This window comes from Pan troglodytes, chromosome 13 (assembly GCF_028858775.2).
Source record: "Pan troglodytes isolate AG18354 chromosome 13, NHGRI_mPanTro3-v2.0_pri, whole genome shotgun sequence".
In the NCBI taxonomy this organism is placed as follows: Eukaryota; Metazoa; Chordata; class Mammalia; order Primates; family Hominidae; genus Pan; species Pan troglodytes.
Window position 1 is genome coordinate 124,528,200 of NC_072411.2, and position 22,849 is coordinate 124,551,048.

At 45.6% G+C, this 22,849-nt stretch overlaps 1 protein-coding gene across 5 annotated transcripts in view; it reads right to left on the minus strand.

The window, feature by feature from the left end:
• The window catches only part of PAX3 (paired box 3), a 99,298-nt gene extending 77,108 nt beyond the window's left edge, over positions 1–22,190 (minus strand). For 2 of the 5 annotated variants that reach the window (XM_001165390.7, XM_009444403.5), the window contains exons 1-4: positions 21,027–21,494; positions 19,480–19,715; positions 18,032–18,161; positions 16,670–16,804 (exon numbers count right to left, since the gene is read on the minus strand). In XM_001165390.7, the coding sequence (XP_001165390.2) occupies positions 16,670–16,804; positions 18,032–18,161; positions 19,480–19,715; positions 21,027–21,111 (586 nt within the window). In that variant the 5' untranslated portion in view covers positions 21,112–21,494. Of the gene's footprint in view, positions 1–16,669; positions 16,805–18,031; positions 18,162–19,479; positions 19,902–21,026 lie in introns of those variants that run through there. The other 3 variants (XM_009444402.5, XM_016950585.4, XM_016950584.4) reach the window with 3 other exon arrangements.
• Positions 22,191–22,849: the final 659 nt, after the last annotated feature.

Below are 22,849 nucleotides of genomic sequence, written 5' to 3' on the forward strand. Positions count from 1 at the left end.
ATAAAACACAAATTAAGCCTGAGTGCCCACTTTGACAGTCTAATAGGAACACAAGATCATTTAAATCAAGCTTGTTCAACCCATGGCTCACGGGCCACATGCAGCCCTGGATGCTTTTGAAAACAGCCCAAAGCAAATTCATAAACTTTCTTAAAACATGAGTTTTGGCTGGTCACAGTGGCTCACACCTGTAACCCCAGCACTTTGGGAGGCTGAGGCAGGCGGATCACGAGGTCAAGAGACCGAGACCAGCCTGGCCAACATGGTGAAACCCCGTCTCTACCAAAAATAGAAAAATTAGCCTGGCATAGTGGCACGTGCCTGTAGTCCCAGCTACTCGGGAGGCTGAGGCAGGAGAATCGCTTGAACCCAGGAGGCGGAGGTTGCAGTGAGCTGAGATCGTGCCACTGCACTCCAGCCTGGCAACAGAGCAAGACTCCATCTCAAAAAAAAAAAAAAATTGAGTTTTTGTGTGATTTCTTTTTTTTTTTTTTTAGCTCATCAGCTATCGTGTTAGTGTTAGTGTATTTTATGTGTGACCAAAGACAATTAGTCTTCTTCCAGTGTGGCCCAAGGAGCCCAAAAGATTGGACACCCTGATTAAAATGGTCCATGAATACACTGGCAATTTCTGAATCCCAGATATCATTGGTGAACTCAATCCCAGTTGTTCCACTGAGACCCTTTTGGCTTACATGCTCCAAAGTGATTTGTTTCTAAGGATCTCAAGAGTCCGAAGACTGAGAGTCTAGGAATCTCTGGAGATTTAAGCCTCTGGCCCTCCCTGGCCAGAAGTCTCCCCCACCCCCAGCCAAAGCTAGTAGATCCATGACAGTCATCCTTTGTACCCCAGTCCTCTAGAGGAGGGGAGTCTCATTTCTTCAGACCTCTGACAACTGTCCAGGAGCCACTAGGGATTTAAGAGCTCAGCCCAGACTTCTGCTCCTTGGGGAAGGCTGTGAGTTCTAAGGTGAGATGAGCCCCACAGTTCCTTCCTAGTCTATGGCTCTTGGCCAAAGAGACCCTTCTTGTCCTTCTGCTTTTTGCCAGGGAGCCCAAGGGACAAAAGCCAAGGCCCTTCCCTGGCACTGAGGAAGTGAGGGAAATCCACTTGTGGTGGAGGGATGCTCTTGGTCCAACCTGGCTATGTCTCCTCCTAGACAGCTCAATGGGGAATTGTGCCCTAGCAGGTCCTGCCCACCGGGAAGGAGCTCCTTCATAGCAGAACTAATCCTGTCCTTTCACAGTGAAGACAGGATCTGCTGAGGTGTGATTTTAGGGGCATCAGGAACCTATCTTCTGCCCCCACCAAACACGGACACCTGAAATTCTACCTTTAGGGATTCATTCCTTCATGCTAAGTTGTCAGCTCTCAGCGTCCTTTAGAAAAGAGCAAATACTTTCCATTTAACCAGTTAAAGGCCTAACCAGTTGAGTTTCTTTTGTTTTTGTTGTTGTTGTTGTTTGTTTGTTTGTTTTTGAGATGGAGTCTCACTCTGTTGCCCAGGCTGGAGTGCAGTGGTGCGATCTTGGCTCACTGCAACCTCTGCTTCCCAGGTTCAAACAATTCTCCTGCCTCAGTTTCCCAAGTAGCTGGGACTACAGGCACCTGCCACCAAGCCTGGCTAATTTTTGTGTTTTTAGTAGAGACGGGGCGGTTTCACCGTGCTGGCCAGGCTGGTCTCGACCTCCTGATCTCAAGTGATCCGACCGCCTGGGCCTCCCAAAGTGCTGGGATTACAGGCATGAGCCACCACGCCCAGCCAACCAGTTGAGTATCTATGTGAATGAGGTAGAGCTGAGTGCAAGCCTGTGCATGCGTGCGTGCGTGCGTGCATGCGTGTGTGTGTGTGTGTGGTGTAGTAGTAGTAGTAGTAGGAATGTACAAGGCAAATGGCAGGGACAGGGATTCAGGAAAGGAGAGGGAACAGCACCCAAGACTGACTTCACTCTTTTCACCTAAGGTCAGCCCACAGGGCCCTTTATGGAAGGAAAGTGGGGAAAAACATTTTCAAAGGGTTTGGTAGAGGAGGGTTAGGTGGTAGGAGAATTTTCAAGCATGCCTGTGAAAAGCCTACACTTGTTCTGGTAACATCTTTTCCTATAAATTGTAGTCTGAGTAACAGTTCTTTTTATTTTTCCTGAAGTTTTTCCATAAGAATTTTCCAAGCACCAGAAATTTCAATGTGAAAGATAGTCATTGTCTTACTTAATGAATTTAACTTGGGTTTTCATGTTACAAAAAAATAGAAAGGATTCATTTCAGGGGAAAAAATGTTAGTTTAAACTAGTAACATTAAATTATAGTAATTCAATAAAATTATGAAAGTTAGCCAACAAAGATTCAGAAAAAAAATTGGCTCTCTGTGTCATTTGTATTTTATAATAAAGAAATGGTTGGTCTCCTTATCTGACCAAGGTATATACTGGCACCCCATTAGAAATAGAGTCCAAGGCCAGACATGGTGGCTCACACCTGTAATCCCAGCATTTTGGGAGGCTGAGGTGGGTGGATCACCTGATGTCAGGAGTTTGAGCCCAGCCTGGCCAACATGGTAAAACCCCATCTCTACTAAAAATACAAAAATTAGCCAGACGAGGTGGTGCACGCCTGTAATCCCAGCTACTCAGGAGGCTGAGACAGGAGAATTGCTTGAACGTGGGAGGTGGAGGTTGCAATGAGCTGAGATTGTGCTGTTGCACTGCAGCCTGGGCAACAAGAGCGAAACTCTGTCAGGAAGAAAGAAAGAAAGAGAGAGAGGGAGAAAGAAAGAAAGAGAAAGAAAAGGAAAGAAAGAAAGAAGGAGAGAAAGAGAGAGAGAGAGGGAGGGAAGGAGGGAGGAGGGGGAGGGGAGGGAGGAAGGAAAGAAAAAGAAAGAAAGAGAGAGAGAAAGAAAGAGGAAGGAAGGAAGGAAAAAGAAAGAAAGAAAAAAGAAAGAAAGGAAGGAAGGAAGGAAGGAAGAGTCCTGTGCAATGGCTTAGTTTCAATTTTCCTAAAAAGGACAAATAATATAAGACAAAGGTATGCCGGGAAATGAGTGAGTACTTGCTTTGACCTCCACAAGAGTTGTATTTCCCTACTTTTAACTGACAACTCATTGAGCCTCTTACAAAAGCAAGATGAGATGGTCATCCCACTTATCCATTGGTTTTATGTTCAGGAATGCCCCAAGAAAGACCAGCTGATACTTTCCATAGACAAGGAGAAGACCCAGAGGAGCCAAGGCCCAAAAAGTTTACTGAGAAGCCCAGAAACTGAATCCAAAGTAGAACAGGCCTTGAGTTCCCATCCTGGCCTCCTACTTGGAGCGAATTGCTTGTATAATGGGGACTTGCCCAGTACCCAGGCATTCCTCTAACCCCTGCACTCTTAAGCCTGGCTCTTTGTAGTTTCTGACATGATGCTAAATCCCCAGCCTTCCATTCGACTTCTGCTCTCAGACAAAAATTCAGCAAGTATTTAGAGCTTGGCAGGGCCAGTGACCACAAACAGACACTGGCTTCTAGTAAGAAACTGTAAAAGTTGCCTTTCTGTTGCCCTCTGATAAATGTGTGTCATGTACACACGTGCCCCAGATGTGCCCTGTCTGCATAAAAGCCAAGCACATCTACCACCTGGAAAGTTTCCACGCTGGATCAATTCCCAAATGATATTCTGCTCTGGCATACTGCTAGTCCACCGGGGGCACCATGAGGAAACCACCATTTATTTGCTCAACTTGAAATGGACTTTCAGCTTTCTTTAGAAATGGTCTCAGAGGGTATTTTAGATGACCCAGAACTTCCCAAAATGTAACTAACAATTCCAGATCCCATCTACTTGGGAATCACGAAATGGAAAATTGAAACATTTTCCCCAGATGAATTTATGTTCCACTTCCTATTTTTAAAAACTTGCACGTTTATAAATCAGAAGCAAAGGGGCTGCTCTCCCCAGAAAACACCTGCTCTCTGACATTAAGCCTGGAGGTTTAAGTTCCCTGGAGGATGGCTCTGCCTGCCACTTCCCTTCACCTGTATGGATAAAAGCAGTGTGATGATCTGTCAGTAACCTAAAGCTTGGCCACTATGGGCCTAGAAGCAAATTATTTTATATGGTCTAAGTGTTTGTTGAGAACATCACAGCAACTTGAGGAGCAAATGAAAATTTTCCATGTTGATATTAATCCTCTGTAGACTTTCCTTCCTGTGTGGAGAGCTGCATACTTTTACAGGTAGTAATCAGATACCACAAACTATGAGCCTGATTCAACCCAAATTATGCAGAGCAGGGAATTTTTAAAAAGCTGCTTTTGATTTTTCTTAGCTCTTTGTAGACACTCTTAACGCAGGCCTGTTTCCATCCCCTAACTGACCCCTTTAGATTTCCATAGGCAAGTCAGAGAGAAAGCAAGAAGGGAATTGAGGGCACCTTGCTAGCCGTCTTCCATCTAAGCACAAACGAAAGTTCTAGAATTAAGAAAATGCATCCTCCTGCCTTACTGGCACACTACATCCTGCACATTCTGGGCCTGGCAGCAAGAACAGTCAAGAAAGAAGACGTGTTTTTGGTTTTTTGTTATTTTTTTAAAACCAAATCAAGATTTTGATTTCCAGAAATAAATCCTTCGCCCCTAACTTGTTCTCCTATTTCTGAAAGGCCCATTCCTAAGAAGAAATGACTTGAAACATTTGCTCTATAATATTCGTTGGCAATCATAGCTCCAGTTTTCTCAGGAGGGTTTTGAGGGGGTTGTATTTCTCGTATACTTGGAGCAGAGTCCTTTCTGGCTTATTTCACAGGCTGAAACGTCTAGCTTAGGTAGACCAGGTTTTCAGCAGGACAACAACTGAATTCCATAGCATCAGATTTAAGGGAAAATAGACTGAAATGATTTGGGGGAAGCAAGGTTTTTGAAAAAACATAAAAAGTCTTTTGTGCAGAGATGGGCATGGATATATACTCTCTAAAAATTTACAAATTAAAAGTCAGCCATTCCCAAACTCAAGAAACCGCTAGAGCATCCGGCAGCACTTCTGAAAAATAAATACAAGACCATATTTTCTTATTCATAAACCACTCTCTTACTAGTTCAACCCTAATTTGGTGACCTTGGAGACAATTTTTCTTTTGTAAGTAAATAATTATAATAAGTTGCCTCTAAGTTGTTATAAAACTACCCACAATTTTTCTGGCTTACAAAGAAAAATAAAAATGCTTAACATAAAGAGACTACTTTTGATGGTGCCAAACTTAAATAAATAATAATTAGGGAAAAAGTAGAATTTTTAAAAAGGAACCAATAAGTCAAAGAAAAAATTTTTCCTTGTATTTAGAGACTGTTCCATTTGAAGAAGCAATAGAATATTGGAGGAATGTCCAGTAGGTAGTCATTGTTAGCAGAACAACTCTAAGCAGTAATTTTGAAACCTATGTTCCTACTCAGATATAGTGATAGGAGAAAACGTATCATTTTTCTTGTGCCAGTGCCCAAAGGCAAACACACTCCTGCACCGTGATTTCTAAGAACTTCCCCACCATTTGGTCTCAATGCAGAAGCTAAATTCCACCAAAGCTACCAGAATTACAAATGTCATTCCTTTTGTCCTTACCAGGGAGGAATTATTTTACAAATAAACTCACACGTGTGCCAAATGGTGCTGTCAGATTGAAAACAATCTACATGTTGTTAAATAAGTCATCCTTTGCCAATATGATGGAGTACTATGCAGCTATACAAACAAGACATTATGCAGAATAATTCCTGAGATATATTCTAAAGTGGAAAAAAAAATCAAGGTGCAGAAAAGTTTGTATTGTAGGTAGGCTACCATTTCTGCCAAAGGGGGAAGATAATATTTTTAAAAAGAGAGAGAAATGTAATTGCTTGGTTGGCATAGAGTGTCTGGAAAAATAGACAAGATACTGGCCACTAGCAGGCAGAGGTGGGAGGAAAACTAGTCACCGTACATCCATTTATATCTTTTGAATTTTGTGCAAAGTGAGTGTTTTACCCAGTCAAAAATAAATACGATAATTTTTTTTAATCTGACAAAGTATATATTTCACTTGAATGTTTGGGTCAACAAGAGTGCAATCCTCAGAATAAAAGAACATTTCCCTTTGGTGGCTGAGAGTTGGCCCCCATAATCCAGGAGTCTTCTTGCATCTAAAAGCCTTCAGGGGGCCAGGACTGTCCAGAAGGAAGGCCCCATGGCTCACCAGCGAATTTTTATCAGTTCACTGGGGGCCCGGCTGGCCAAGGAGCTTCGGCTGCCTGCTGCGAAGCCTAAGCCGCAACAGCTGCATAAACTGGCTGTGCCCCAGCCTGACCTATTTTGGAGACAGGTCAGACCAGTGCATGCGGGGATAAGAAAACAACCTTCCTTGCAGCCAGTGGCTGCACTGCCAAGCTGCGCCAGAGGGAGAAACATGGGGGCAGGAGCTCTCCAGCTCCTAGGAGCCTTACTAGCCAGGCTATTTTCTTTTTCACTCTCACACTGCACCCCAATAACACAGGAGCCCCCAACCTTTTGGGACGTAATGGAGGCAAATGGAACAGAAAGGTCATTAAAATGTATCCTTCAGCTTGAAGAATGCTACTTTGGAAGGTGTCCTTAAAACTTCTTAGCTCCAGTTTTAAAGGAGAGGGAATTAAGAAGAATCATGCACAAAGAAAAAAGAATGCACACAACCTCACGTGCAGAGCTATAAAGACCTTTAAGAACAATGAAGCAGGCTGAAGAGCGGATATAATGAGAAACTGTGCAAAAACAGTTCCCCAAAATGAAAGACTATAACAGCATTTTAGGAATAAGAATGGATGTATGAGACTCGTTTTCAAAAAAGCAACGTATGTGTCAATTCCTGATCTGCTGAAAAAACTTGTGCCAAATACAAAGAAAAGTTTGAGTAGGAGTTTCAAAAAAAGCCAAGTTAATCTAAAAGAGAAAAGTAACCTTTTAAGCTGGGAGGAAAAGTAATTAAGAAGCATGTTTTGACATCTCAGCTAATGGTTTTAGAATTTTATTTTTTATACCCATTATATCGAAGTTTTTTACATTTAATAGTTGCTCATAAACTCAATTTTTTGACTTGGTGAAAGCAGACTTAGTGGTGTGGGGTGTGTGTCTGTGTGCGTGTGTGTGTGTGTGTGTGTGTGTGTGTTTGGTCTTCATTGTTGCTTCTAAGCCCTGAATTAGGCTTTATCTGCCCTTCGGCAGAGCCCATCTGCTAGTTTGTAGGCTGGTCACTTTCTGAGTGTTCAGAGATTTTTCCCCCCGACCAAGACTTTTGAGTTTTGCTGCTAGGTGTAATTTGCACATAATATGCACCTTCTCATTTCATTCTCACAGAATCCTGGAAAGCTGGTATGCAGTTCCCTATCTTAGAGATGTCAAAACTGAAGTTCAAAAGGTCACAACTAAAATGTGCTTGGTCTCAATTTTAGAGCAAAATTGGTGATGCAAGAACAGACCACTTTCACCTTGGGTACTGTGTTTTTATAAGGCAAGAAAGATCTGAAAAGGTACTTTGGAGGTTGTTTAAATCAAACAAGACAAAAAGCATTCAATTGCTTTAGTGAACCTCAATTGGGAAACTGGCCAAGTGGGGATTCATAAAGAAGAAACCTATTGCTTTTCTTATAATAAAATGAATTGGACCAATTAATTTTCTTTAGTTCAGGTTAAGCTCAACCGTGATGATTGAGACACACACATGCACACATGCTTTGGCCAAGATTTTCTTAATCATCATATTACATTTGAATATTGGAAGAATTTAAATATATGTTTGAAGACAGATTCTATGAATCTATATTCATTTAAAAATAAAATGCCTTTGAAAGAAAGAGGTAGTATGAAGGAAACTAGGAAGTTAGTACTCAAAGGCAAGGGCCAATGAACTGGGTAAGAACCAAGAGCCTGTGAACTGGGTAAGTTATGCCGACACTAGAGTTTGCCACTAAAAGGGTAGGGGGCGAAGAGGGATATGTTTAAAAGTCATTTTTATTTTCTGTATATATGCACATTTAGCATATCTGTGTGCCTGTAAAAATCACAAAATAAAAATGTAGACTTTCTATTTAAAATGCAAATGTGTATGTGACCGTATCAGCATTTACTATGAGAGTACACAATAATTCCATGTTGCAATACAAATTTCATAGCAATTAACTTTTCTTTCTTAATATTCTACCCTAACTTACTTATTATTTCCAACCATTAACACAAGACCAAATACATTTAATTCTACAGTTGTTTCCATAAATTTGCCTACTTTTCAATTATAAAAATTTTGAAAATCTACATTTAAGTTTTGATAAAACTATACTACTTGAATTATCCATATGATCCTGTAAATTTTTAAATGCTGAAAATCAGTGGTATTTCCTCTCCCTCAATCCTATGTTGGTCAACCAAGAAAAGTCTCCCATCCCTGTCACAAAGCATTTTGATCAGCTATTTTTTTTTTCCTGAAACGGAGTCTCGCTCTGTCATCCAGGCTGAAGTGCAGTAGCACGATCTCGGCTCACTGCAACCTCCGTCTCCCAGGTTTGAGCAATTCTCCTGCCTCAGCCCCCCAAGTAGCTGGGGTTACAGGCGTGTGCCATCACACCCAGCTAATTTTTATATTTTTAGTAGAGACAAGGTTTCATCATGTTGGCCAGGCTGGTCTCAAACTCCTAACCTCAGGTGATCCACCTCCCTCGGCCTCCCAAAGTGCTGGGATTACAGGCGTAAGCCACCGCGCCAGGCGGCTTGATCAGCTATTTTTAAACAGAATATGTTGGATTAGGTCCAAGATGCGTGGGGAATTGGCTTCCAGAATTCAGTTGATATTCACATACTATTACAGATACAGTAAATATGGCCAAATAAAAGTACATAAGAAAGTATAGTCAAGGAATTACTGAATGAGTTTAAGGAGCCAAACACACAGCTAGTTTAATAGTTGCCTATCTTGAGTTCTAATCTGTTTTGCTAGGGAAGGTAATTTATCAATCACCTCAGTAAGAGGTGGACATAAAAACTCAGACTACTTCGATCAACTTACATTACCACAAAGTGGAGGTGTTTTGTTTTGTTTTGTTTCACTTAAAAAATCCTGCAGCAAAATGTAAAATGGTACGAACTTTGCTGTATGCAATGTGCAAGGCAAAATGCTTTCTCAAGATTTTCCTTTCCCCTAGAAGAAATGTGCATCAAATCAAATTCTTAACACTGTTGCCCTTATTCAATACAACTTCATTTTCAAAGACAAGTGGCCACTTCAACAACAGAAATTACCTGTTGGTGGTTTTTAAAAAGATTTATCAGGAAGGAAAGAAGGAAAAGAAGAAGATAAGAATTTATAACACCTATTATTCCTCAACTGTCTTCAATAACTATATTTCATGATTTTCATATCTCCCTTTGACAATGGTGAACTTTCTAATTCTTCTCTCGTGAATTGATGTTTTATGATGTTAAACAGGCATTTTGATAACTGTGCATATTCCAACTAAAACTTGGAAATATACATATTCTCTTCATTTTGGAGCATGATCTCAGCTTAGATATTTGAAGAAAGCCTTCCTAAAGGAGAGGTGTTCTGCTTCCAGCAAAATCTCACAAAGCTATTGGAGCTCAGTATTTCCCAACACTGTAAGGTAGAGCTAAAAGCTGAGTTGTGTCTTGCTCTACCGAAGACTGGTGTGAATGGGACAAAACTATCTTTCCCAATAGGGCAGAGGATGGCCATTAGGGGATTAGTCTTTTCAATAACCTTTATTAGGAAGGAAAGAAAGAAAATAGGTATTGAAGGTAAGAATTTATAACACCTTTTATTCACCTATTATAGAATTATAATACCTATTGCTGCTTTGGTGTTTATCTTCCAGAAAGATGACAATACCTGAATTTTCTTCAGAAATATCTGAAATTCCTTTTCAGAATTCCCCAGCTAAAGGCAGCCGGTTCTTGGGTCAGCAATTTTGAGTTGGTACTAAGATCAGACCCAACTTGGAGCTGGAAGCTGCTGTCCCTGGGGCAGTGTGTGAATACACGGCCTAATATCCAAGGAAGAAAAGTTACTTGAACTCTGTATGTATACGAAATATACATTTGAAATATATGACAAAGAACTATCTAATGCTATATCTGGACCCAGGACATGGGAACCATAACAAATCTGAGCTAACTGTAACTTCTAGCTTAATCTATTTCAGGCAGTTGTTCTACACTGCAATGTTTGGTAGTAAATATTTTACATCAGAGAGCATTTGAGCACAGATGGATTATTAATTAATAGGAGGATTATAATAGAAAATATTAGATAATACCCACCAAAATTCTGCTCTGTATGTCAAGATTCATCTTGCTCAAGAGTGAACAAGAGTAAAAAATAAAACAATAGAGCCTCATGCACAACTTTTTAGTACTGAAATGAGCACAAAGAAAGAGATTCGAAAACCCCACACACAGGCAGATCCATGATGCACAGTTACATATCCAAAGCCTAAATCTGGCATGAATTTTACAACCTCAGTTAGTGCTATTTGTTGGAATTTGCAAATTAAGCACAGAGATAGTATTTCCAAAAGATTCCTTTGCAGGATTTTTGCTTTCATAATAAAAGAAAAACCTATGCAAATATATTGAGTTCTTAAACAAACAAACAAAAGTCGAATAGTTCATCTCAAAATCAACAGTTTAAAAGAGTCATAAAATGATTCAAGGAAATATTTCTCCTGGCATTCAACAACTGGGAGGCTGTGCTGTTACCTCAGTTTCTGACGACTTTAGAAAGTGCAATCGATAGGACAAACATATCTTCATTTTGTGCAACTAAATATAGTTTAGTGCCAGCATAATTCTTAGTGTAATAAATAAACTCTAACAATGCACATACATACACGTAAACACATATCTATTCCTAAATTATAGAGGATTAGAAATATACATGAGAGTCGTCTAACCATCTATAAACACAGAAATTATGGAAACACGTGTAGAGAGATGTAGTCATTATAACTCTCAGAGTCCTGTGTATTTAATTATTCCCCACCTACTTTTACATAAAAATCTGCTATGTTTTCATTAAATAATTCCAGCTTGGAAGACAATTTTAGGGAAACTTTTGTATTTAGAAATTTTAGCAACAGGCAGATAGTAGCTGCCATGCTTTCTGCCACACACCCCCAAAATGAGAATCTATTTGATGATAAATTCACCATCATAGCCTCAGTTCTAAGTAAGAAATCACGATAGGATAATTAAAAACACCCTATGAGTCTTCTCTACAAACCTACAACATGTAACTGGTTTCAGTTCCTATTTCTTAAAGAGAATTTGGTCAATTCCTCCTTAGAGATTTCAGAGGAAAAGAAGGATTTTCCAGGACAGATAAATTGAAATGATCCTGCTTTGATCTCTATGGTTAAGAACCCCTCACAATGGAAGATGACCACTGAGGGGCCGCGCTCCAGGCCTTTTAATGTGTAACAATGGTATCAACAAACAGCTACTTAATCAATATTTGGCCAGAGCTGCTGAAAACTTCCTTTTCAGATTTTAATTCCTACTTGTAAAACAACCCCAGAGCAGCCAGTGAGATAAGACATTAAACTGACTGCTTAATTGCCTTTTAGTGTCTTGTTAGTTATATATGTACATTCTAAATGGTTCTTTAATCTTTATTTACCCTCATAGATAAGTTACCTGTCATACAGAATCCAATCGAACGTAAAACATTTTCTGTTCCAGCCCAAGCCAAACTCTCATTTCTCACCGTTTGTTTGTTGTTACTGTTGCAGCTTTTCATTTTCATTGGCCATCTACTTATGTACAACTTAAACATTCAGTCTCATAGGAAGAATTTTTTGTTGTTGTGCTCAAAATATATGCATTCATGGATGCTGAAGCCATTCGGATTTAGCGGCCACACTCCTATTCACGTGATCGATTTCTGCATATTCCACTCGCCTAAACCGCCGCGCGCTGACTGGTTCCGCCTCACCGCCCGGGTGGGTTTTATTGCTCAGCCCTGGGGACTTTTAAATGACCCTTCAGTAATTATTACTCAGTGGAAGCCCCTACGTCCTGGTTCCGGTGCTATCAACAATCAAATCAAACCCCAAAATAAACATACGATTTCAAGCATTAATTAGAAAATCTGCATGTTTTCAATAAAGCTCTAGAAGGTAAGCACACAGCAGTCAACCAAACCAAACAAGCGAAAAAGAAAAAGCTAGGAGCTGAACTCTGGTGTTTCCTTTCAAATCGTTCCAGCAAGAAAATTGTTACCGCGACATTAATAAATAGAACACGGCGTGGTGTTCTAATAGAATTCAAGTTCTGATACTTCCAATATTTTTTAAATGGATGATATTTCTTTGCTGAGTTTTGCAAGGACTTCAGAAAATATGAAGTTTTCTCTAAAGAATCGAAACGACATTGAGGTCAAATTCGTGATCTTAACAAATGGACTTGGAAAGTGGGCTGGTCTGTCCACTTGAATAAAGGATCCGATGCCATAAACCTATGATCTTATACCCAATGATTTTAATCTATGGGAAAGTTCGTCCCCCGCCTTCCCCTCCTCCCAACCTTGGACCAAAATGGCCCTTCCTGCTCACTAACTGGGAAAGAAACGGCCCTTCGTTTTCCTTGATTTCAGCAGTCCCTTAATGATAAGAGTGCTCTTTTCATGATTTCACTGGAAATAAAATACTCCAAATACCTTTAATGCTTTTCTGCGTTTTAAACTGATTAATCTTCTCCTACCTCCCCCCAAAAAAGCTGAAGTCGTCCTCGTTAACTTTACAAAAGCTGACAAGCTTACAAATAAAATGGAAACTTGAGCAAAGCTTTCGTCACTTTTACTTTCTCCAATTTTTTAAGAAAGCACTCTTTTTTGTAAACGTCAAATAGGAGGGAACAGATAGGAAAGGAATATAAGCCCCCAACCGACCTATGCTTGAGATCTCTTAGGGGGATCTTTTAAATTGTTGCAAACCTCCCACGCTCACTTGTGATTTTAAAAGGGAGGAAAGTCTTATGAGAGTGTATCGCCAGTCCCCAATCAAAACATCAATTTGGCAGTCTGGCCTCTCTCACCCTGCACTCCGGAGCTGCCACTTCAAAGCTGCTACAACAAGTCAGTAATTGTAACTTTGCATCTAAATATTTAAGCGAGAGTCTTGCAGTCGCGTGTCCATTTACAGTCCTCAACTGTCCTCTAATTCCATTACTGCACAAAGCAAAAATGTTTCCCAAAACTCACAAACAGGAAAAGCGTCACCCTGCTGGAGGGGGAGAAGGAGGGGTGGAGGAGGAGGAGGAGATGATGAAGGGGCAGTTTCTATTGATTAGTCACCGCTTTTGTGTTAAGGGCTTTCTTTAAAATAAGAAAAAAAATGGGGGGAGGTTGCAGAAATTTCACTAATGTGAGCCTCAGGCAAGGGAGGAAAAAAAAAAGAGGAGAAGAAGGGGGGAGGCGGGCTGTGTCTAGATGAAAGTGAGAAGGACATAAAGGAGGCAATTGAGTCGGCTGCAGCCCGGCGAGCTAAGCTTCGAGCCGGCCAGAGAGTAGGGGAGGGGGCGGCGCGGCGCGGCGCTTTGGCGCAGAGCACAGGAGTGGGGGCCCAGCCCATTGTGGCGGCGCCCGCGGGCTCGCTAGGCCGAGCCGGGGGAGGAACAGAGGCGCCCATTGAGCGGCCGCTGCGCAGGGCCGTGCCCACAGCCCCGGATGCCTCGGCCAGGACTTGGCTCCCCCGGCTGCCTCTGCTCCAGTCTCAGCGCGGGCCAGGGGCTAGGGGGATTGGGGATAGCGGGCGGGGCTTGTGTTAGTGAACCGCCCAGCCCTCTCCTTTCTCCTGGGCTACGGAGCTGGAAGGATGGATCCAGCAAGGGTGCATCATGCTTAGCGCGCGCCCGTTAGGGAGCGCGGGCCTGAGCGCACCAGCACCGCAAGTGGCTCAGCTCTTGAACTGAGCGAGGGAAAAGGGAAAGTTGGGAAAGTTAAGAGGACCATCTGGGAGAAAGCCACTGGAGAGAAGAATGAGGTGATTCTGACCTCATTCAAGGTGGCTCAACCCTTTTGTCCTAGTGTCTGCCAAGCAGACCTCAGGCCAAGGATTCCCCTGAAAAGCCAGGCTCAGCAGCACCCACCAGACCCACTAACTGGAAAAGGGCAAGACTACACCACACTGGTCAGGGGACCCCAAAGTCCCTCCTCCCTCAGCTTTCTCCTCCCCCTCTGCCAGGGCGCTAAGAGCGCTTTATCAACATTCATTCTATTTTACAAGCGGGCAGCCTGGGATTTTTGATGCCCGAACAACAGAAAGGAGTTTTTGAAGTTTCTAGACTTCAAACTGCACCTCACTCTGTCCTTTCTCTGGGCCCCTCTTGTCCTCCGAGGCTCATCTAAAAAGGAGCTAGAGATGCTGAAGAGACAGACACTGCATCTTCCTTGACAACCCCAAATTAAATCAGGCTTCAGCCTCCAAGGTGTGTGTGTGTGTGTGTGTGTGTGTGTGTGTCTGTGTGTGTGTGTGTGTGTGTGTTTCCAACAGCACAGCCCCCACTGGGGAGAATACTCTGATTTTAAAAAATGTAGCAATTGCCCTTGAATAGCAGCCGGCCCAGCTAGACAGCCCAAAAGACTAGAAACATTTTGTAGGTGAAATGGCCACTTTTTCCACGCTGAAGAGTCCATAAAACTTCCCGGCGCAGCAGCTATTGGGGCTCATTGAATAATTCATCCCTCATTGCAAGCCCATAATGTCTATTCTCAGCCTTTTGTGGTGCTGTTTTCTCTTCTTTTCTCCTTGAATTATAAAAAGGTTGCCTTCCTTTGTTCACATCAAGCTGCTCCGAGCTGGAGCTTTGTCTGGGCTGAGCTAAAGTGTGAGTTTCAATGGACTCTCCAGGCTTTGTCTCCCAAGTTCATCTCCAAGTGTAGATTGTGTAGAGAAGGCCTTCTTTGTAAAAGCTGGAAAAGTTGTACAAATGTTTGACCAGCTCATTTGGGACGTTTTGTCTACTGGGCCTCAGTCGCCTGTACTGCGAGAGAGCAGCCAGTCTGCCAGCGCCGGAGCCTCCAGCAACAAGTAGCAAAGCCGTGAGTCCCCAGCCTCTGTGACTGCTCTGGGCTCTTCTCCCCACTGCCCACAGGAGCACATTTGGTTTGGGGTTGTCTGACTCCCTGCCTTCCTCCCTTCTCAGCACCTCTATTCTGCAGTTAGGCCTGGGATAAAAGCCAAGGTGTCTTCTCAGAGACCAAGGCAGAAAAATGCACCTCTCCAAAAAGAGGATTTAGACTGAGTCCATAGGAGGCCTCTGTCATAAAGCAAAGGAAGCATCTCCCTGCCCAACCTGCTGTGGTTTGACATGTCTTTGATTTCTTGTGTGCATCAGAGTATCTATACTTGTTTTTCCCTCAAATCAGCCATTTGGATCTGTAACTTCCAAATCTAAATGTTCCTTCCAGGTTGTGTGCAGATTTTGCATTGCTTTGTAAAGCAGCTGCTCAGGAGAGCCACTGGCTGCCACAGAGTTGGGCAATGAAGATAAAAGAAGTCCCACTTGGATGCCACTCTGATAAGGGCTCGGACCCAGCTAGTCACAGTTGGCAACGGCTGTGAGCCCACCTGGAAAGCCTCCTGTCCCTCTGGCAACTCCAAAAGTAACTTTGCCCAATGAACTCCAAGTCCCAGGTGAGGAAACTTCAGGCACAAGTGGGGCCCCTGGCCACTCTTGACCATTTGTGCATTTGAAGAGGGGCAACCACCCCCAAGGCCAAAGCCACTGAGACACAATCCTCCCCTCCCCCCCGCCGTCTCCTGCTGCAATGATCCTTTCCTGGTTCAGCATTTCTTTTCCTTTCTTTCTTTCTTTCTGCGTTTGTACCCTTAAAGTTTGAGGATGGCTTGCGGCAGGTGAAGGGGAAGCAAGCTGCACTTCTGTCTCCCATGGGGGAGATTTTTTTTCTTAGTGCCGACAGTGCACAGCCGAAAAGGAATGGGGATCTGTACCCCTAGAAGACAGAGGGTGCCAGCACTCTAAGAACCCAGATCCCTTCAATTTGTAACCCAGAGCTTGGGTTCCTTTCAATTCCCAGGCACACACAGGTTAAACCCCCTCACATTTGAAAATCAACTTCAAACAAATCAAACCAGTCAACACACACACACATTTATAAGGCAGCCAATGTGGGGGCAATTTTGGAGGGCCGTTGCCCAAAAGAGTACTCTCTCTCTCCTTTAATGCGAGGAAACTCCGGAGACCAGGGCCTTTCCTGAGGGCATAAAAGCTACTTCAACTTCTGAAGATTCAAGTACCCTCTATCCCCAGCCCTACAATTGCTCAGAGATGCCCAGTCTCATACATTTAATGGCAAGAGAGTGACAGCTTCCCCTGCCCCCTACAACGGAGCACAATTCACAGTTCTAGAATCCCAGGGGCTGAAAGTGGTAAGAAAGAAAGATTTACAAAACAGAAAAACTAAGCAGAATAGAAATGTTTGTTTTGATTCCTAGTGTCTCTCTGGTCTTTCACTTCCATGACGTTACTCAGGCGCAGAGACACCGCGCATGAAGGGACCTTGATCCGAGCTGGGCTTGGCTGCCGTCAGATCACCAATGTCAGGTAGCCGATGCCCTCCAAGTCCCCCAGCAAGTGCGCCGCCCAAGGCGCCACCGCTTACCTCGCTCGCTCAGGATGCCGTCGATGCTGTGTTTGGCCTTCTTCTCGCTTTCCTCTGCCTCCTTCCTCTCCAAGTCGGCCTCCTCCTCTTCACCTTTCCCGAATTTACTTCTCAGGATGCGGCTGATGGAACTCACTGGGGGCGGGAGGAGGAAGGAAGCAAGGGAGTGCACATGGTTGAGACAAGCGGGGCTGTGCGGGAAGGACCCCCCACCCCCAAACACCAGCCAGGGCCCTAGAGCTGCTGCCCTGCACTGCTCGCGGGTGTCTCCTCCTGCATCTCTGGACATCCTCATCCTTCTCCAGCCCTCTCATCCTGCCACTCAAACCCCCCTCCCTATTATCTGTATCTCGGTACTGAAAGACGGAGGCTGGGAAAACCGTGCCTCCAAGTTAGGGCCGGATGCCATCTTTGTCCCTCGATTCTGGGCAGGAAGCATTTCCCTTCTTGGACTCCGAAGACCGGGCTCTAGGTCTGCAATCTAAGAGAATTCTCCCACCAGCCCACCGGGTACCCTCCTTCCTCCCCACCTGAATGCATGGATCCTGCGGTTCGCCTTAAGGGAGGAAGAACCAAAGCCGACTTGTCCGCGCCCCCCACCAACCCCCCGAAAATTAAGTTTCTTTTTTTTCCTTTCTTCCCTTTTTTTTTTTTTTTTTAAGGCTATAAAGGGTTTAAATTTCAACTGCAGAATCGTTTCCTATTGTAAAAATCAAAAGAAAATGCACTCTCTCCCACTTATTTTTTCCAGATTCCAGTCTGGTAAACAAATCCATGCTCTGAAATATGTTTCTCACAGAGGGAAAAAGGGAGTTTCCTTTTAATTAAAAACAAACCCTCCCGTGCGCCCTCTCGCTGGCCCCGTGCTCGCCCCTCTTCTCCCTCCGCCTCCCCCAGGCTGCCGTGGCGGGGGGCTCCGGACCGTCCCTGAGACTCTCGGAGGAAATCGGGGCCGTTGTGGAAGCCTCCACGGCTTTGCGCACACGGCAAAGTCCCTCCCGGCGCGGGCCCCATCTCCCTTCGGTTGGGGTTACCAAAACATTTGTTTCTCTTTAAAAGGGAACATCAATATTAATAAACGCTCTGCCTCCGCCTCACGTTTCCTGCCCTGCCTCCTCGACAGAAATCTTCTTTGGGGTGTCCTCAGCGGTGGTCTCGCCACCCTCCGCCCCCAGGACAAGCAGCTCACCCCTCCCTCCATAAAGTGCCAAGAACACCGGGTTGGCAAATATTTCAGGGCCTCGGGAGAGACCACCTCCCAATAGCTGAGATCGATAATTGGGGTGATTACGTCTGGGTCGACGTGCCGGGGTAATAGCGACTGACTGTCGCGCCTCGGGGAGAGGTTAATGGGCCTAGTACCTGACGGCACGGTGTTTCGATCACAGACCGCGTCCTTGAGTAATTTGTCTCGGATTTCCCAGCTGAACATGCCCGGGTTCTCTCTTTTGTATTCCTCAATTTTCTTCTCCACGTCAGGCGTTGTCACCTGCTTTAAGAGAACAGGCGGGCAGGCGTTGGTACCCGGTACCCTGGGCCAGGTGGCGGCGGCCCCACCGCCTCTGGGCCTGTCGGGATGCTCCTCGCTGAATCCTCTGGGACGGTCTCCCTTTGTGAGCAAAAAGACCTGAACTCTCTGAGGCACTTTAGAAAGGGGCAGACCAGAACACATCCCATCCCATCCCGGAGCAGCCTGGGAAGCCTCTAACTTCCCCAGACAAGCACCAGACAACCGGGATAAATTCAGAAGAATTATAACATCTTGATGGGGGTAGGGTGGGGTTATACTTTCTCATCCCTGGAAATAAGGCAACTGCTTACACAGAACCAACATGAAAACGAAACTAAAAAAGCGATGTTTGAAAAAGGAGCTGAAAAATCAAGTTAAATCTGCAACTTGTGCTTTTCCAAAGGGATATTTATGCTAAAGTGAAGACTGAAATGTAAAGGTATGTATTTGGGTTTTTAAAACTTCGAGTCGATAACAAATATTAATTAAGAGAGACTCACTCTTCTCTCTACCCCCAATATATATTTTTTAAAAAGAAAAAGAAGGTTCCAAAGATTCTTAGAAAGGCTGTGAAAGGGTTTCAGTAGGTGGGAAGGAAGAGGAGGGTGTTTGGAGATCTTCGGTTTACCATAACCCTCTTGATTTTGCCCGGCGGCAACTAGAAGAAAAGACAGACCTTGTGTAATTCCCTCCCACTCAGCCCTAGCTGGTGTGACTCTTTCTTTTTAAAAACAGAACCAAAAATAATTTAAGGATAGCACCAAACTGCTTATTTTTTTTTAATGGAGTCATTGGCTTATTACAAAGAAAACTGATCACCCTAGTATTTGACTCATTGAAAACAATTTGCACTGGGGGAGACTGAGGGCGGGGTTTGGGAGACAAACCATTATAAAACCTGAAGAAGTTCCTTACATTCGTTTTGGAAAGGACGGTGCCATGGGTGGGAGCCGGGAAGACACTTAGGGAAGAAATCGGCAACAGGTGGGCACATAGAGCTTGCCTGCTTTAGGTGTTTATCCATTAAAATAATTTGATGAGGATTGCAAGGCTTATGGGCTTTAAAAAACAGATGTTATTTTTCCTTTGCAAAAAGGCAAGAGCTTTCCCTAAGTGTTCATCAAGAAGTGTCCAGGGCGCGTGCACACGTACACACACACACACGCCTTTACGCACCTTCACAAACCTCAGAAATAACTCATTGAAGAGCCCCAGATGTCAGCCGTTGCCCCCCGCCCCGTCTTCCCCAACACAGGGGACCACAGTCTGGGAGCCAGGAGGGCAAGGCCCGCCCGCTCACCTTGGGCTTGCTGCCGCCGATGGCACCAGGACGTATGGAGCCAGTCTCCTGGTACCTGCACAGGATCTTGGAGACGCAGCCGTGGGACACGCGCAGCTGGCGCGAGATGACGCAGGGCCGGATGCCGTGGTGGGCCATCTCCACGATCTTGTGGCGGATGTGGTTGGGCAGCGGCCTGCCGTTGATAAAAACGCCGCCGAGCTGGTTGACGCGGCCCTGGCCGAGGGGAGTGGACACTGTGGGAAGGTGAAAAAGAGAAGCAAGGGAAAAGTCACTGGAGGAAAATAAAAAGCAAAGAACAGCAGCACGTAATTTCGCAGTCTTCTGGCCTATCCTCATGTTACAGCACCGACGCTGAAACTGCTCGACATCGGACTCCCAGACCCAGACCTCCTTTCAATCACATTTGTTCAAATTATTCAGCAATATAGCGCATGTAATCTTGTGTAAAGACAGCAAGTGGGGCAAAATAATTCTCCCCGGAGAAAGCGTCTTCCCCTTCGGGCCCGGGGAGTGGCAACTTAGGAGACCCTGCAGCTGGTAGAGAGTCTAGCTTGCTCTAGAAACAGCCTCCTGGCGAAGAGAAGTTCACCCAGGAGCTGGCCTTGATGAACTCTGCTCCCACCGATCCCTGTCCAATTGGGATCTCTCCCTTTCTAAGGGACTTGGGCCAGCTGATAGCCCTTGGGGTTTCTAGCCAAAAGTGCAGCAGCCAAGGGTCAAAGAGGGTCCAGAAAGGAGGCCCAAGCAGCAGTGCCTGTGTCACCTGTTACATCTTGGGACAGAGACCACAGCAGCGGCAGGGCTGCTCCTGGGCCCCCAGCCCCCATTCTTGCTCTGGGTGTTACATTCTACTCTAGGCTGGGTGTGAAGGGAGTGGGTGGGGGGGCGATGAGCATCTCTGCTGGGGCGCCCTAACCTGGAAAACCATTGAAAACGGCTCAGGCTTGCAAGACTTCCTGCCTCCCCGGGATTCCCAGAATCTTCAAGTGGACGGAAAGGCGATTCCTAAACAAGTTATAGAAACTTCTAGATGCTATTTGAGATACATAGAATTCTAATTTATTTAATTATTCTAAAAATTCCAATCACAATGGCGCGGCGTTAGCCACCACAACTTTGCAGGGCAAAAAAAAAAATTCCTGAACTAACATATGTTTCACAAGTGTGGGCGCAGCCGGGACAATTTCGAGACAACTTCAAGACAATTTCGAATGGACAAATTGCGGAGAAGTTGCTTCTGCCGCTCAGAAGCCGGTTCACCTCCTTCTCCACCGCGGCATTTCCAAAACAACAGGAACAAGTCTCCCCGGCTTGCTGCAGGCCTGGCCGCCCAGCTCCGCCAGGATTTGCAGAGAGCAGCGCGCTCCATTTGCAGAAAGGAAATCGAGTAGGTCCTCGCCCCCGACTGGTGCTTCTTGGGGTGTGGGGTGCCCAGGGAATGGGCTTCCTGGAAGCACCAAAGGAGCCTGCGGAGCCTGGGGATGGGGTGAGGCAGCCGGTCCCAGGCCCTGGGATCCAGGCGGCGCGCTGAGGCCCTCCCTTACCTTCCAGCGGGAACCCGCTGCGCGGGTAGTTCTGCCCCGGGCCCGGCCGCATCATCCTGGGCACAGCGCCGGCCAGCGTGGTCATCCTGGGGGCAGCTTCGCTCGGAAATTATATCCAGGTGAAGGCGAAACGGAAAGGCGAGCGAGGCGCGGATGACCCTCGGGAACTATCCGGAGCGTGGAGAGCCCCTCCCCAAAACGGCTGGAGAGAGAGGGAGGGAGGCGGGGAGGGGGGCTGTCGGTTCCTAGTCCAGAGGCCGGAGCTGGAACCCGGGAAAGGGGAGGACGGGGAGGCCCCGGAGTCCAGGATCCCGAGCCCAGGGCGGAAAAGTTTGGTACGAGTCTGGGCAAATGTTCCAGCGACTGGGGTCCCTGAAAAGGGGGCTCAGAGAGCCACGGCGAGCCGGGGAGCCTGGTGAGGCGGGAGCGCGGCCTGCCTGAGTCTCCTCCTGTGGTGACACCGAGTGCGGGGATCCGGGCTCGGGAGCATTTATTAGTTCTTTTACCCAAAGCTTGGTCAGGAGCCCTGAGCTGCGATTGGCCGACGGGTAGACCGTCCCGGGTGGCGGAGACACGCGCTGATTGGGCAACAGCGACCACTTTCTCTTCCCATCTCTGGTGGTGCCCAGGCCTCTGCTGGCCCCGAGGGGGACCCGCGCTGCGCCCCTTGCCCAGGAGAGAAGGTTGGCCCGGTGGAAACTGAGAGAGACAGCCCCAGGGAGATGGCAGTTGCTGAGGGCGGAGAAGTTCCTGTCTCTCTGTCTCTCTGTCTCTGTCACTCTGTGTGTGTGTGTGTGTGTGTGTGTGTGTGTCTTTCTCTGATCACTCTTTCCTTGACTTTCTATTTCCCTCTCTGTCTCTTTCTGTGCCTCTGTGTGTGTGTCTCGCTCAGCCTCTATTCCTCTTGTGATTTCCTGTGTCTCTCTCTATGTCTCATTTTTTCTACCTGTAGGTCTCGCTCTCATTTCTCTTGGCTTACTGCCACTGGATGGGGCACAATTCCAATAAGAAGGCATCTGGGGCCCCAGACATATTTAGCTTTCCTTCCTGTGGTCAGTGCCCCTTGGCCTAGGCTTGTTAAGGGGTCCTCCCGATGGGGTTCCTCCCGGGAGGAGTCCAGGGTGCGCTGATGTTCTTTTGTCTTCTCCGTCCGCAAGCGGGGCTAATGTGAAGCACAGGCAGCCGTCGCTAGGCCCAAGCACTCGTTAGTTGAAGGCTGGGGGTATGGGGGAGGGTGCAGAAAAAAACCTGGCTCCTCTTCTTGGTGTAAAAACCGCTCTGGCAAGCTGCTGTTCTAAATCTCTACGTATAGATCCCCGATGCGTCGACAGAGATGTGTCTGTATGTTAAAGTTTTGCCCGGGTTCAGCGTTTGTTCTCAGGAATTTATTATGGCATTCAGACTAAACTGCTGGAAAAATAAAAGGAACGAAGTCTTGGCTAGGAGCTGAAGTGTCCCCAGCAGGATATGACGCCAGGAGTGTTGTAAAGACTGTCTGTCCTTAGAGAAGGTACCATTGTGCATAGCCTTTTATTTATAACTTGGTAAGTGCCAGCGAACTCGCCTCCTTTACACCCCCGAGTGCCAGCCCCGCGCTCTGCACTGCGCTTTATTCGCTCGAGTCTATTCAGGGACTGTCACTCCGGGGCCGCGAGGTATTCAGGGCCTTAATCAATCAAAAGGATGAGAATCGGGCAGGTTTTTCCCTTTGAAATAAAGGAAACAATGCCTTCTGGGCTTCAAGTTCCCCCTTTTCCTTTTACGATTTTTGAATTTTTCCTGCCCCTGGAGGGAGTTCTCCACTCCTCTCTCTCTGTCCCCCT